Source organism: Scyliorhinus torazame, chromosome 17 (genome assembly GCF_047496885.1).
Source record: "Scyliorhinus torazame isolate Kashiwa2021f chromosome 17, sScyTor2.1, whole genome shotgun sequence".
Taxonomy (NCBI): domain Eukaryota; kingdom Metazoa; phylum Chordata; class Chondrichthyes; order Carcharhiniformes; family Scyliorhinidae; genus Scyliorhinus; species Scyliorhinus torazame.
Window position 1 is genome coordinate 132,926,387 of NC_092723.1, and position 16,514 is coordinate 132,942,900.

The window sequence follows — 16,514 nt, forward strand, 5'->3', positions numbered from 1 at the left end:
GAATCGGAAGTGTCGGTTTGGCGGCCTTCGCGCCTCCAGAGGTATCGCCTCCGATACCGATTAGCCAGACGACGAGCAATCGGTTTGGCGGGGGCCGACTGAAATCCGCGCGGAGTTAACATTACATTCCTGCCGTCGGTTTGCTTTATTAAACCCCCAACTTTAACTAGATGTTTTTTTGCTTTTGTATCCCCCAGTTAAGGGTTTCAGAATTTTCCAACACATCAAATTCTTCTTTTTATTAACTGCCTCTATTTTAACAGAAATTAACTCAGATCCTCAAGCCGGCAGCAATCTCTGGGAACAGACTGATATAAAAGATCACAATCTGGACTTTCAGCGACTCCTGGTTTGCAGGGACTGCCCTGTCCCTTCGCTTCTCTGCAACCCTCCCCCGCACCGCTGTTATTTTGTCCTCTTTAATGCACTAATCACACTCACTCCGGATAACGTATCTGTCGGCCAGCCGAGTTGGGTACTCCGTCCCGTTGCTATAGCCCCGCCGTCAAACAGCAAGAAGCCGCCCGCCGGACACTCAGAGCTGCATCCGCCGGCCTCGGTCACCCTCAATGTGTCCAGATGTCGTCCAGCGACGGGACCGATGAGGATCTAGTGGTGAGAGGCTGGAGTGGGGAAGAGGAAGCAGAGATTTCAGTCCTCCGATTGAGGGACAAACATTAAACCCCCCCCCCCCAGCCGATACCTCCACTGCCTGCCCACCACCGCCAGCCGATACCCACACTGCATGCCCCCCCGCGCCGATACCCCCGCCCCCCCCCCAGCGATACCCCCATTGCCTGCCTACCCCCACCACCTGCCTACCCCCCCACCCCCTGGTATTTCCCCACTATTCTTTGCCTATTCCCTGCTCACGTGCCAACTTGCACCTCTTACCCACTCTACGTATTCTTCCCTGCCACGGTTCCACCTCCGCCCCCCCCCCAACGTTTTCACACACCATCGCTGACCCCCCCCCCCCCCAACTGTTACCCTCATCTATTCCCTTCCGCATATTCCCCCTCACTAATTCCACCCCTGATTATTCCCCCCTGGCTATTCATTCCCGCCTATTCTCCCCCACCTATTCACCTCTCCATTAGAATCTGCCTATTCCCCCGGCCTACCCCCCCCTTTATTCCCTCCCCACCCACCTACTCACCCCTCCATTCCCCCCACCTATTGCAACCCACCTGCCTATTCACACCCCTGTTCCCCACCTGCCTATTCACCCCCTCGCCTCTCCCCTTGTCATCTGTCGTCGTCCCCCCCCCCCCCCCCCCCGTCTCAATGAACCCCCGCCCTGCTCTCTCATCCCCCACGCTTTGTAATGGGATTTCGAACATGAGAAAAAGCTGCCTTCCTATGCGATGAAGTTCTGCACAAGCCCAATAATATCGTATTTTTCTCTTTCAGGGAGAGGATGAACTTTCGATAATTACATATGAATCCAATGTTGAAAAGGTAATGTACCATACAGGGAGAACTGCCCTTTGTTCATCTCATTGACACACTGCCAGTAAAATCTCTCCTCTTCCTCCTCCTCCTCCGCCCCCCAGCGATCATTGATATTCTCTAGAGCTCCTTTTGAAAGGCACTATCAGTGCCAAAAGGGGAACAATTTTCATCATTCCAGAAAATGATGCAGCATACACCAAGACAAATATTGTGGTAGTAAGTGAACAAATATAGAAGAAAATTTCAAATGCAAAATTTTGAAGATGGTGCGCTTAAAGTGTAGACCTCAGGTAGGCAAATTGTTGGGATGAAATCTAATGACATTGTGAATCGCACAGATCTTCTCAATATCCCCATCTCAGACCCCCAAATCGGAACATCTGTATTTCAACATGACCCACAGCCACAGGTTAGCACTGAAAATAAGTGGAAAGGCTGTGCTGATTTAAACAACTAATTACGAATAATTGAGTAACTAGAGAGTCGCCTGAAAGTATCAGTAACCTCAAGGATACAAATCAGAATTTTAAAAAGGAAAGAAAGGTGGACTTGCATTTTAATAAGTGCCCTTCATAATCTCAGATGATCACAAAACTTTTTGCAGTTGATTCAGAACTTTTTGAAGCATAGTCACTTATAATGCAGGGCAGCACGGTGACACAGTGGTTAGCACTGCTGCTTCACAGGTTCTATTTCCGCCTTGGGTCACTGTCTGTCTGGAGTTTGCACATTCTCCCTGTGTCTGCGTGGGTTTCCTCCGGGCGTTCAGGGTTCCTCCCACAAGTCCCGAAAGATACCCCTTGCTTGTAGAGTGAATTGAATATTCTAAACTGTCCGTCGGTGTACCCGAATAGGCGCCAGAGTGTGGCGACTAGGGGATTTTCACAGTAACTTCATTGCAGTGTTAATGTAAGCTTACTTGTGACAATATAAAGATTATTATAATGTGTTAACAACCCCGCTGATGTTAAATGCAAGAGTATCACAAAACCCAGAAGGGTAACTTAGAACACCGGTTCTTAGTGGTGAATATTTTCAATTTGGCAAACTGTGAGAAAAGACATACAAACCAGGGAGGAAAGTCCAGTCATTGTGTGATCAATTAATAAAGAATATTTGTTAACTTAAAAGAAAACAAAAACTCAAAAGAACTATAACACACCCCAACACTTAAATACACTGATGGCTATACACAGACACTATTACATGAAGTTAACCCTTGGTTCCCAACTACCTCCCTTTCCTGAACTCTGATACACCACTTTGTTCCCAAACAACATCCAATATTGTTTAACTCTGAGCTAAACACAGCAGATTTTTAAAAATGTATTTTTATTGGAGTTTTAACACAATATCAAACATAGCACAAGACAGAACAAGCAGAGAGAAGTAAAAGCAACAACAACCAAAACAGCATTTATTTACAGGCTGTCACAACATTTGTGACCCTAGTCCCCGCGGTTGCGTTTCCTTATTTACATACAGAGAATGTTGTATTTCATTTATAGAGACAGGAGTCATGTTCTAGGGTGGGTAAGCTGTATCTCTTCCCTGGTTTCTTGCATCCGAGAAGGGCCCCGTCGAACAGGTCCTCAAAGAGGTTGGCAAACATTCTCCACGTGACTGGAATTTCTCCTCGGACCTCCTGATTGAGAATTTTATCTTTTCCAGCTTTAAGAATTCAGCCAGGTCAGAGAGCCACTCCGAGGCTCTGGGAAGTGCTGTCGACTTCCGCCCCAGCAGAAGTCTCTGCCAGGCGATCAGCGACGCAAAGGCTAGGGCGTCTGCCCCCTTCTCTGTGAAGAGCTCTGGATGCTCTGACACCCTGAAAACTGCCACAAATGGGCATGGCTCCATCTTTACCCCCACTACCTTGGACATAGCTTCAAAGATGGCTGTACAGAACCTATTGGGGCAGGACCAGAACATGTGGATATGGTTGGCTGCCCCCACCCCCCCCCCCCCCCCCCCCCCCCCCCCGGATACTGCTCGCTCTTGTCCTCCACCTCTAGGAAGAATCCGCTTATGCATGACCTGGTTAGATGCGTTCTGCGCATCACCTTGAGCTGCACCAGGCTTAGCCTGCACATGAGGAGATGGAGTTGACCCTGTGCAGCACCTCGATCCGGAGCCCTACTATCTCCACACCGATTGAGAATTCTGTCACGTATCATCCAGTTGGGTCATGGTCTCTTCTCTGAGTCAACCATGTATGAAATCCAACAGATAATAACAACGCACAGGCTATTTGGCCTCGTTTGGGAAAACCGTCTTCAGTTTCGGCGCAGACATAATCTTCTCGGTTTGAGTTTTTGACCATAACCATTTAGCAATAACTTATTTTCAGGAGACTTTTTTTATTTTCAAAAATATAATAATAATAAATATACTTTATTCATAAAATCGCTGGAGAAAAAAACATTACAAATACGTTGCAAATTGTCATGATGGTAAAGTACAATAATATTTCCATTTTCTCCAGGGGTCTAGATGCAGTCTGAGGTGCTTCAATTCAATAATGAGGGTATTGCATATATTTCAATATTTTCATTACAATTCTTTTTTTTTGTTAATTTAGAGTACCCAATAATTTTTTTCCAATTAAGGAGCAATTTAGCATGGCCAATTCACCTAACCTGCACATCTTAGGGTTGTGGGGGTGAAACCCACGCAGGCTTGTGGAGAATGTTCAAACTCCACACAGAGAGTGACCCAGTGCTGGGATCGAACACGAGTCCTCTGTGTCGTAGGCAGCAGTGCTAACCACTGCATCACAGGGGCAGCAATATAGCACAAGTGGATAGTACTGTGGCTTCACAGTGCCAGGGTCTCAGGTTCGATTCCCCGCTGGGTCACTGTCAGTGCGGAGTCTGCACGTTCGCCCCGTGTCTGCGTGGGTTTCCTCCGGGTGCTCCGGTTTCCTCCCACAGTCCAAAGATGTGCAGGTTAGGTGGATTGACCAAGATAAATGGCCCTCAGCGAGGTTAGGAGGGGTTATTGGATTACGGGGATAGGGTGGAAGTGAGGGTTTAAGTGGGTCGATGCAGACTCGATGGGCCGAATGGCCTCCTTCTGCACTGTGTATTCTATGTACTATGCTGCCATACAATTCTTTTCAAACTATTTTTTTTTTTAAATATGTTTATTCAAAGTTTTTCCAACAAAAAATTTCAACCAATTAAACCCCCCCCGTAACAGAAAAGAAAAAGAGAAGGAACAGAACCAAACATAAACATATCAATCCAACATAATACAGAACTTGTACAATGGGTTCCTCGCGCACATACTGACTCTCCCATATGTTTATGTTCTTCCTTTTTCAAGTGCCCCGAGGAAAACCCTCTTCCCCGCCCACCCCTATATCTCCCCCCCCCGAAAGAGACCACCCCCCCCCCCTCCCTCCCTGGGTTGCTGCTGCTGCTGACCGACCTCCTTCTAGCGTTCCGCGAGATAGCCTAGGAACGGTTGCCACCGTCTGAAGAACCCTCTCAAGGCGAACTTTATCCTCTCCAGCTTAATGAACCCTGCCATGTCATTTATCCAGGCTTCCACACTGGGGGGCTTCGCGTCCTTCCATAATAGCAAGATCCTCCGCCGGGCTACCAGGGACGCAAAGGCCAGAATACCGGCCTCTTTCGCCTCCTGCACTCCCGGCTCGTCCGCCACCCCAAATATTGCCAGCCCCCAACTTGGCTTGACCTGGACTTTCACCACCTTAGACATAGTCCTTGCGAAACCCCTCCAGAACCCATCCAGTGCCGGGCACGACCAGAATATATGGGCGTGATTCGCAGGCTTCCTGAGCACCTCCCACATCTGTCCTCTACCCCAAAGAACCTACTCAGCCTCGGCCCTGTCATATGCGCTCTGTGAATAACCTTATACTGTTTCAGGCTACGCCTGGCACACGAGGAAGAGGAATTAACCCTACTCAGGGCATCCGCCCACAGACCCTCTTCAATCTCCTCCCCCAACTCCTCCTCCCATTTGCCCTTCAGCTCCTCTACCAAAGCCCCCTCCTCTTCTTTCATCTCCTGATATATCGCCAAAACCTTACCGTCTCCGACCCATACACCCGAAATCACCCTGTCCTGAATCCCCTGTGCCGGGAGCAACGGGAATTCCCTCACCTGTCGCCTCACAAACGCCCTCCCCTGCATGTACCTGAACGCATTTCTCGGGGGTAGCCCAAACTTCTCCTCCAGCGCCCCTAAGCTCGCAAACGTCTCATCTATAAACAGTCCCCCATCCTTCTGATCCCTGCACGATGCCAGCTCTGAAACCCCCCGTCCATCCTTTTCAAACTATTATTATTGGTCATGTTGCACCCTACAGTGCTTCAATACAATTATATACATTTAGTGTTAATCACATACTGCAATTGTGTGATTGTTATGGTGGCTGCTACTGTGTCCCTTTCTCCAGTTATTGTGCTATGGATGTATCATCTTTTTTCTCTGATGTTACCCACCCTGAGAATCCAGCTTTTAGCATATACGTGTCAATTTCCTTTCTTTCCACTTTGAAGTTGCCTCTTCTATACCCCGTTTTCCCCGAGTCACATCGGTAAACACTTGCTTTTCTCACTGATTTGCTAATGTACATTTCAAAATCTCTTCAGACGGCTGCCCTTATCAACTCTGTTCTTTATTTTCTTTTATCCTAGCTTAATTTTTTAACCTTAATCTTTCCCAATTCTTAACAAATGTAGGAAATGTTGCAGCCAATTAAAGTTCAGATCTGTAGTGCTGCTGGAGAAGTCACTACAGAAATCAAAGGCCCTTTTAATAGAGCACACTGCACCTCCAGCCAATTGGAGTGCAGCTTCCCATCCCATTCAAACAAGGGCACACACTTGGCTGTGTGGCAGAAACTTCTTAACTGGTGCAATCACCCCCAACTGGCCCAGAGGCTGGTGGTTTGGTGAGTATGAGATGTGATGTGAAGATGCAGTCACTGATCTTAAACATGCGTGAAATAGGGCGGGACAGTGGTGCAGTGGATAGCGGTTAGCACTGCTGCCTCACGGTGCCAAGGACCCGGGTTCGATTCCAGCCACGGGTCACTGTCCGTGTGGAGTTTGCACAGTCTCCTTGTGTCTGCGTGGGTCTTACTCCACAACCCAAAGATGTGCAGGGTAGGTGGATTGGCCACACTAAATTGCCCCCGTGGGGCAGCACGGTAGCACAAGTGGATAGCACTGTGGCTTCACAGCGCCAGGGTCCCAGGTTCGATTCCCCGCTGGGTCACTGTCTGTGCGGAGTCTGCACGTTCTCCCCGTGTCTGCGTGGGTTTCCTCCGGGTGCTCCGGTTTCCTCCCACAGTCCAAAGACGTGCAGGTTAGGTGGATTGGCCATGCTAAAAAAATTGCCCGTAGTGTCCATAAGGGTTGGGAGGGGTTATTGGGTTGCGGGGATAGGGTGGAAGTGAGGGATTAATGTGGGTCGGTGCAGACTCGATGGGCCGAATGGCCTCCTTCTGCACTGTATGTTCTATGTAATTAGAAAAAAAAATTGGGTGTTCCTTTATTTATTTTAAAAACAAGTGCAAAATATCAGTAGACTTCTTTCAGCAGTGCTGCTCAGACTTCAGCATTGTCCTCACTTGCCACCAGCTCCCATCAGAGGATCAGCCTTGCACCTGACCCCTCATGGAAATATGGTCCCTCTTCTATCTATCTTTTGCTGATGTCTCCAGTGCTGCAGCTGTGAACCTGGAAGCCCTCTGGTGTCCTATTTTCTTTGCTCAAGGTATTCACTAATAACAACTTACAGCAGCCTTCTGTTATCCAGCACAATTTCCCTTTAAGAGGGACAGACTGCCTTTGAGAGCTCGAGACTAGCCTCACACACTTGCATGCAATTAACCAGTAGTGCATGTCGCACTGGACTATCAGTTAAATGGGGAGGTAACAGAAAATGTGGGTGCTGGCTGCCTCAAGACAATGGACACGCACAAATTGTTGAATAATTTTGATGTTGGCTAAGGAATAACCAGAAACTGCACCACTCCCTTCCTCTTTGAACAATATCATTGGACCTTTTACATTTTTGTTTTTCAAACTTTATTTCCCAGCACCCACTTTTACCAACCAACCAACCTTCGCGACCCATGGCAGCCGACCTTCACGACCCACGGCGGCCGACCTTAGCGGCCCACGTCGGCCAGCCGTCCATAGCGGCCCACGCCGGCCGGCCGTCCATAGCGGCCCACGCTGGCTGTCCATAGCGGCTCATGCCAGCCGACATTTGCAACCCACCATTTTCTCTTCTCTTCAATGCAACAGTTGAGCCTGCTTGATCCTCACTGGTCTCACTCCAATCAGGTTCACAGGTGGAGAGGGTTATGCGCATATCAGATATCAGATTCTTCTTTGTGAGGACGGAAAGTCCAACCTCGGTTGTTGTGAATGGCAAAAACAAAATAATTCTTGATTTACTCAGCACTGGATATTCCTCGGAGACGCTGCACCAGAATGCTGACAGCCTCATTGACTTGTGGCGTGTTTTTAATGTGCTGTCACAGGTGAAGCGCAGAAGTTAAGTCCCTTCATTTGGAGTCAGCTGTAAGTTAATAATTGACTCTAGGGTCTCAAACTCAAAATGATTTTTCATCCACTCAGTATCTGAAACTTCTCCTCTGGAAAGTAGCGACAAAAACTGTTGATCAGTGCACCCAGATGCGACTGAATAAGACTTACCAGTCTATTGACAGTTCCCTTACTAACACAGTTTCCTTTGATGTGTCAAAGCAGTGTGGTGAACATGAAGTAGTTTTGGCTTTGTACTCATACTTGCCAAACTTTCAATGACCTTAGGAAAGCATCTATTTCTTCACAGTGCCAAAAGGAATCATCATCCTTCCCTTGCAATTTGAGGTTCAGTTCATTTAGAATTGAAAAGATACCTGCAAGGTTAGCATCCAAGTTTCATCATCAAACGAATCAGCCAGAGGGTACAATTCCTCAAGGAGGAAAGTGTGGATTGGTACCCCAGTTCGTAAACTCTGACAAGCACCCGACCCCTTGACAGCCAACGTGTTTCTGTGTGGAACAATAAATGTGTGTGTTCAGCACCTATATTGGAACACAGACCCTCAAAAAGCCTGGTATTGAGTGTGCTGCGTTTAATGAAATTCACAACTTTCACAATTCCTTCCAACACCACTCCAAGATCGAATGGAATTCCATTCGATGCCAATGCCTCACGGGGAATAAAACAATGATTCCAAACAGTGTCCTGACCAGCTACCTCCTTAATCCTTATTATAACTCCGCTGTTTATCCCAATCATGTTGGCTGGCCCATCGCTTGTGATTCCTCTGCAATGAACCAGTTGAGCCCGCACTTTTCAACCTATTCAATGCTTCATAAATCTTTGCATCAGTCGTGTGGGTTGGTAATGTCAGGCAGCTCAGTAAATCCTCAACAAATTCATTGTGTCAAACATATCGAATGTAAACTAGCACGGTTGCACAATCTGAAACATCTGTACTTTCATCCTGTGCTACTTTAAACGAGAAATAAGCTGGGCTTCTAAATTCTCAGCAATATCACAAATTCAGCAAGCCACTGTGTTATCACTAAGGGGTTGCATTTCAGCAAACCTCTCATTTAGGCAATGCGAACTATGTCTATTTGTGCAGGGAGAATTAATCTCTGTTACAGTATGGGGCATTATCTCTGCAGAGGCTAATTGTGCTTTGACATTCAATGCAACATATCAGCTAAGGACTTCAGCTGACAATTTTAAGGTCTTGCTGCAGCCTTTGAAAAAAATCAAGAGGCTTGTCCTTGAATTCGCCATGCTTAGTCTTAAAATGCCTTTTAAGTTTTATGGGTTTTAAAATTTAATTTGCCAGTACTTTCCTGCATATAACACACATGGGCTTTGCATCCTGATTTGCATTGGCACAATTAATAAAGCCATACCTCAAGAAATCATCATCTTTTTCTGCTTTGTTAATGATTTCAGCTTCTTAATGGGTTGTTCACCAGAGGCCCAGGAGCTCACACCAGCAATGCTTTGTCCTGCTGTGAACTCTCCTGTACAGCTCTCTCCAGCTGATTTAGTTGTGAGATCCTGGCCTGCTTGTGTCTCTGGCCCTCTCCCTTTTTATTAAACAATCCATTTTCAATTCTTCAGTCATGTTGCTTGCTTGCTGGCAGCTCAAAATGAAGGAATCTCGCACCCAGAGCACGTGACGTCAGTGTACGTGGCGCGTGACCTGCTCTCTGCCACTGTTGGTGGGAAGACTGATCGATTTTTAAAAATAAATCTGGGGTGGGGGGGCTGCCATTCCGTAAGGCAGAGACTCGCTTTAGATACCTGGGGTACAGGTTGCTCGGGATTGCGAGGGGGGGGGCGTTGCCCAGTAGGTACAACATTTCTAGTTTGGTGGGGAGGGTGAAAGTTGATCTGACAAGGTTGGATGGCCTCCCTCTGTCACTGGCGGGTTGGATACAGGCGGTTACTGTTGCCGCGATTTCTGTTTATTTTCCAATGCCTGTCGATTTTCCTGCCAAAGGCATTTTTTAGAGATTGAAGGAATGATTACCTCGTTCATATGGAGAGGGAGGATGGCCAGAGATAGAAAGGTGCCACTACAGAGAGGAAGGCAGGCAAGGGGCTTGATTCTTCCAAACCTGATGTATTATTACTGGGCGGCGAATGTGGAGACGGTACGGAGCTGGGTCAGAGGGGTTGATTCCCAGTGGGTCAGAATGGAGGAGAGTTTGTGTAGGGGGTCGGGATTGAAGGCGCTAGCAACAGCGCCTCTCCCGATAGCCCCGGGGAAATACTGAGGGAGTCCGGTAGGAATAGCTTTGTTGAGAATTTGGAGGCAGGTTCGCCAGCACTTAGGGTTGTGGGCAGGGCCAAGGGAAATGCCGATTCAGGGGAATCATAGATTTGAGCCAGGGAAGTGGGATGGAAACTTTCAGAGATGGGAGGAGAAAGGAATTATGACATTAAAAGATTTGTTTCTTGGTGGTCGGTTTGGAGGATTGAAGGAGCTGGGAGCGAAGTATGAGCTAGAGCAGGGGGAAATATTTAGATACATGCAAGTTCGAGACTTTGCCAGGAAGGAGATACAGAGCTTCCCGTTAGCCGGCCTCCACATTGCTGGAGGAGGTGCTGACGACAGGGGGACAGTGTCGGCGGTTTATGAGACTATTTTGGAAGAAGAGATGGCACCGCTGGAAGGGATCAAGGCAAAGTGCAAGGAAGAGTTGAGAGAGGGTATAGAGGAGCGGTTCTGGTATGAGGTGCTCCGGAGAGTGAACGCCTCCACCTCATGTGCGAGGTTGGGGCTGATACAGCTGAAGGTGTTATATAGAGCACACCTCAAGGGCGAGGATGAGCCAGCTCTTTGAGGGGGTAGAAGATGAGTGTGAACATTGCGGGGCCGGGGGGGGGAGGCGGAGGGGGGGACGCAAACCACGTTCGTATGTTTTGGTCCTGTCCAATGCTGGAGGATTACTGGAAGGAAGTTTTTAGGGTAATCTGTAAAGTGGTGCACGTGAAACTGGACCCGGGCCCTCGGGAGGCCATATTCGGAGTGTCGGACCAACCGGGGTTGGAAACGGGTGCGGAGGCAGATGTTGTTGATCGCCCAAAGGTGGATCCTGTTGGGATGGAGATCAACCTCTCCACCCTGTGACCTGGCATAGCAGGGGGACCTGCTTGAATTCTTAACTCTTGAGAAGGTTAAGTTTGAACTCGGGGGATGAATGGAGGGGTTCTACAATTCATGGGCGTTATTCATTATGCACTCTCAAGAATTGGATCACATTGAACATTTTTTTGGGGGGGGGGGGTGGTCGGGGGGAGGGGGACTGTACGTATTAATGGTGACTATGGGTGATTCTGATTCCTTTTTGTTATTTGTGTGTGTTAACATGCGGGATGCTGTTTAGGGTTTGGTGGGATGATGGGATTGTTGTTGTTGATATGGGGATTGACATTGTATTCGTTACTGCTTATTGTTTATTGGTGGGTGTAAATTTGGGAGAAAATGTGAAAAAGGAGGAGAATAAAAATATATATTTAAAAAAAAAAAAAGATCTGCTCCTGGGGCAGCGCACTTACGTCAGGAAGAGGCTCCAGGGATACAGGCCTGCGCACTGCTGAGGGGCACACATGCATGGGATGGCTGGCGTGCTGAAAGCTGGTCACAGCTGACATTTTAAAACGCTGGTCACAGCCATTGGGAACTTCTTCTCTTGATCGGGAACACCGCGACTGATGGCCCCGAGACCCTTCTAACACCGACCCGTGACCCACCCACGGGTCGCGACCCTGAGTTTAAAAATGACTGTTTTAAATCCTGCTGAAAGGACAGAAGGGACATCCGTTTTATCGTCTGTTGTATGTCGGTTGTGACTGGCTAAAGAGTGATTGCTGAGACATAGATATATCTGAACAATAACAAGTTTATTGGATAAACATAACTTGGATAAACACAGTAACTTCATTGCAGTGTTAATGTAAGCCGACTTGTGACAATAAAGAATATTATTATTTTATTATTATATACAGATATATAAGTCTAGGTGTCACTCAGTCTAAGCCATGTGCCTTCTCCCCCTCGACTACTAGTCATGTAACTCTTATGTCATCATGTGGATGGCACTGATTCTCCAGTCTCACACATTAACCCTTTCCACCCAAAACACCTTAATATTACACGTGAAAGGACTGACAGGACCTCAATGTTTTCATCTCATCCAAAATGCAATACCTCCAACAGTGCACCACTTTCAGTACTATTACCGAGAGGCAGCCTAGATTTTGTGCACAAGTTTCAACTCTCAACCTTCCGGTTCAAAGACATGAATGGCAACACTGAGCCGCAGCTTGTAGGAAAGTGAAATATTTAAAAGTTAATTTACTGATGCACTTTGTTTTTTCATGTTTAGAAACCCAAGAGGAAATCAAATAAACCACCCATGTCCCCAAGTGAGTAACACCAATTCAAGTTCCCAGTGCAACTGTTTTCACATCCTATCTTTGACATTTTTCCATCTAACTTTCTCTCTTCCTCAAATTATTACATTATTTGTGGAATGTCAGGTGGGGGTGCAGGTACAGAGAATATAACTGGCTGAAAGGAAAACCTACAGGACCAGGTGGAATAAATGTTTTACACCCTATACGATAATTCTCTCCGACTTCAGTGAACTTAAAATCAGCTGGCTGTAAAGCCCACAGATTCGTGAGACTGGACAGTAAATTTGTATGAAGAATCTCAGTTATGGATCTTGTTCCCCTTCACTGGATTTTCTGTTTGAGTATTTGCTTGGATTCAATGCCATTGCGGAGAAAAGTACAGCTATTCGACCTTAGTGCACTTCACTCATCCAGTCATGAGAAACCAGACAAAGACACTGGGAGTAAATGATCCAGTTTATTCAAGCTATAGCTAGGACCTCTGGCATTCCAAGTGGGACACATGAGAAGCCCAGATTTAATGATTGTATAGACAGTTATACTTCAAGATTTGATTCCAAGAACTATCATATACCAATCATTTGTTACTAGTTATCTATGTCCAATTAGGCTTATTGATTAAGGTTATGTCATGAATAGTAATGAGATTAATTAACCAATCATACTAAGGTCTGCATCCTTAATGAAGCTATCTGCTCATTACAAAGGTACATATGTTGGTTTTCAATTAGTGATATCGGTGGTCTGACATCGAGGGTGTAGCCGTCAATCGTCTCTCCCCTGCCGTTTACTGGCTCTTGTCAAGGCATGGATGCCATCCATCTATCCTCCCCACTGTTATCAGCAGACAGATTGGAGCCACAGCAAATGGTACAGTATCCCACATTTTACCACAAACCCTAAGATCAAGCACCTGCAAATTCCACCTCTGGAACTGACCTCTTCAGAGACAAATTGTGTCCTTGTATTATCGCACTTAACAGTTTGTTTTTAACTGGATAACTCTGTACCTTCTCCCACTATAATGGAACTAACGGTTTTAAACTGGCTTCAGTGTGACATCTATCATCTAATGCTGTCCAAATATTCCTCTTCAGATGCAAAATGCCATGTAAAAAGCAAATTACTGCGGATGCTGGAATCTGAAACCAAAAGACAAAATGCTGGAAAAACTCAGCAGGTCTGGCAGCATCTGTTGGAAGAAAAAAGAGCTAACATTTTGGGTCCAGATGACCCTCTATCAAAGCTAAAAGGCATAGAAAATGGGAGATATTTATACTGTCGGGTAAGGGAATGAAAAATGAGTCATAGTCACAGGAACCAAGGGAAAGGTGTGCTAATAGCCACAGAAACCAAGGGAAAAGAGTGCAAATGGCAGTCCTCAGAGAGAATAAAAGGTGTGAAAGGCCAAACAGCAGATAAACCAAAACCAGAGGGTAAACATATGTGGGGGGGTGGGGGGGGGGGGGGGTGGAGAAGCAATGGGGAGAAAAGGAAAGGAGATGGGGGGGATAAGATAAGGGGGGAAATTATGTATATATATATAAAGAAAGACAGTTAAACTGAAATGGAATGAAAACAAAGGGGTCGAGGTGTGATGCACGATCAATGACCACTAAAGCGAGGTTGTAGTCCAACTGAAGGCTTTAATAAGCTAGATGTTTCCCCCAGCAGCTCAGGTCCAGAAAGAAGGCTGCTGGGGCGGTACGGGCTCTTATACCCCGCCTTGCAGGGCGGAGCTACCATACAGCTTGACCAATAGGAAACATACAATATCTACCAATGGTGTTCCAGCATTACCAGGTACCGTAATACCTCTACACAGACTACCACATTCACCCCCTGTTAAAAAAGAGTCCGGCGGGTGTGGTGGCTTGATATTACAACATGGTAACGTGATAGAAATGATAGTTATGGAGGTACCGTAATACCTCCGTACAGCATTTTGTAACTATTTACAATTCTATTCACTATTTACAATTTATGATTCATAATTAACTATACACTTTAAAATGAAGCAATCAGTCGATCGGGGGCCCTGGTCGTCCTCTGTGATCGTTGAAGTTTCGGTGGTGACACCGGTGGAGGCTCAGGCGTCTGTGACTCCGGGAGCGTGGCCTCGATCTCTGTGGCAGCTTCAACACCCCTAGACCGCGCTGGTGGGAAAAACGGTTGACCTGGGAAGGGAGCGTCTGCGGGTGCGTCGGTGGGTGGGCGGGCCTAGACAGGGCTGGCGGAAGGACCGATCCCCCTGTAAGGTGCACTGGTGGGAGGGAGGATGGGACTGGTGGCTGTGGTGTGCGTGGGGATCCGGCGGGCGGCAGGTCTCGTAGGGAGACCGTATCTTGTCGGCCGTCGGGGTACGCCACGTAGGCGTATTGGGGGTTAGCGTGGAGAAGATGGACCCTCTCGACCAACGGGTCCGACTTGTGCGCCTGCACGTGTTTTCGGAGCAGGATAGGTCTGGGAGCTGCCAGCCAGGTCGGAAGCGAGGTCCCAGAGGAGGACTTCCTGGGGAAGACAAGGAGACGTTCGTGAGGTGTTTGGTTGGTCGTGGTACAAAGCAGTGACCGGATGGAGTGGAGGGCATCCGGGAGGACTTCCTGCCAGCGGGCGACTGGGAGATTCCTGGACCGTAGGGCCAGTAGGATGGTCTTCCAGACCGTTCCGTTCTCCCTCTTTACCTGTCCATTACCCTGGGGGTTGTAACTGGTCGTCCTGCTCGAGGCGATGCCCTTGCTGAGCAGGAATTGACACAGTTTGTCTATCACTATGTATGTAAGCAGGGAACCCGAACAGTGCAAAGATGCTATGGAGGGCCTTGAGGACGGCGGTTGCGGTCATGTCGGGGCAGGGGATGGCGAATGGGAACCGGGAGTACTCGTCAATCACGTTCAGGAAGTACGTGATGCGGTCGGTGGAGGGGAGGGGGCCTTGGAAGTCCATGCTGAGGCGTTCAAAGGGACGGGAAGCCTTTATCAGGTGTGCTTTCTCTGGCCGGTAGAAGTGCGGTTTGCACTCCGCGCAGATTTGGCAGATCCTGGTGGCAGTCCTGACCTCCTCGATGGAGTAGGGTAGGTTGCAGGTCTTGATAAAGTGGATAAAGTGACCCCCGGGTGGCAGAGGTCCTCATGGAGGGCTCGGAGGCGGTCCACTTGTGCGTTGGCACATTTGCCGTGGGACAGGGCATCAGGAGGCTCGTTTAGCTTCCCGGGACGATACAAGATCTCGTAGTTGTAGGTGGAGAGTTCGATCCTCCACCGCAAGATCTTATCGTTTTTTATCTTGCCCCGCTGTGCATTATCGAACATGAAAGCAACCGACCGTTGGTCAGTGAGGAGAGTGAATCTCCTGCCGGCCAGGTAATGCCTCCAATGTCACACAGCTTCTACTATGGCCTGGGCCTCCTTTTCGATTGAGGAGTGGCGGATTTCGGAAGCATGGAGGGTGCGTGAGAAGAAAGCCAAGGGTCTGCCCGGTTGGTTGAGGGTGGCTGCTAGAGGTACGTCGGATGCGGCGCTCTCGACCTGGAAGGGGAGGGACTCGTCGATGGCATGCATCGTGACCTTTGCAATGTCTGCTTTGATGCGGCTGAAGGCCTGACGGGCCTCTATCGACAGGGGAAAAGCTGTGGATTGGATCAGGGGACGGGCCTTGTCCGCATAGTTGGGGACCCACTGGGCATAGTAAGAGAAAAACCTGAGGCAGCGCTTCAGGGCCTTGGAGCAGTGAGGGAGGGGTTCTCCATAAGGGGGCGCATGCGTTCAGGGTTGGGGCCTATAACTCCATTTCGCACTACGTATCCGAGGATGGCTAGGCGGTCGGTGCTAAACACGCATTTATCCCTGTTAATTGTAAGGTTAAGGATCTTTGCGGTCTGGAGGAATTTTTGGAGGTGTCGTGGTCCTGCTGGTCGTGGCCGCAGATGGTGACATTATCGAGATACGGGAATGTTGGCCGTAAACCGTACCAGTCAACCATTCGGTCCATCTTGCGCTGGAAGACCGAGAACCCGTTGGTGACACCGAAGGGAACCCTTAAGAAGTGCTAGAGCTGCCCATCTGCCTCGAAGGCAGTGTATTTGCGGTCACTAGTGCGGATGGGGAGCTG

At 48.1% G+C, this 16,514-nt stretch overlaps 1 protein-coding gene across 4 annotated transcripts in view; it reads left to right on the forward strand.

Annotated features, from left to right (window-relative positions):
- The first annotated feature begins 45 nt into the window (after positions 1–45).
- iqce (IQ motif containing E) overlaps positions 46–16,514 on the forward strand; it is a 130,178-nt gene continuing 113,709 nt past the window's right edge. Inside the window, exons 1-3 of one of the 4 annotated variants that reach the window (XM_072481050.1) lie at positions 46–615; positions 1,414–1,461; positions 12,374–12,413. In XM_072481050.1, the coding sequence (XP_072337151.1) occupies positions 580–615; positions 1,414–1,461; positions 12,374–12,413 (124 nt within the window). In that variant the 5' untranslated portion in view covers positions 46–579. The remainder of the gene's footprint in view (positions 616–1,413; positions 1,462–12,373; positions 12,414–16,514) is intronic. The other 3 variants (XM_072481049.1, XM_072481051.1, XM_072481053.1) reach the window with 3 other exon arrangements.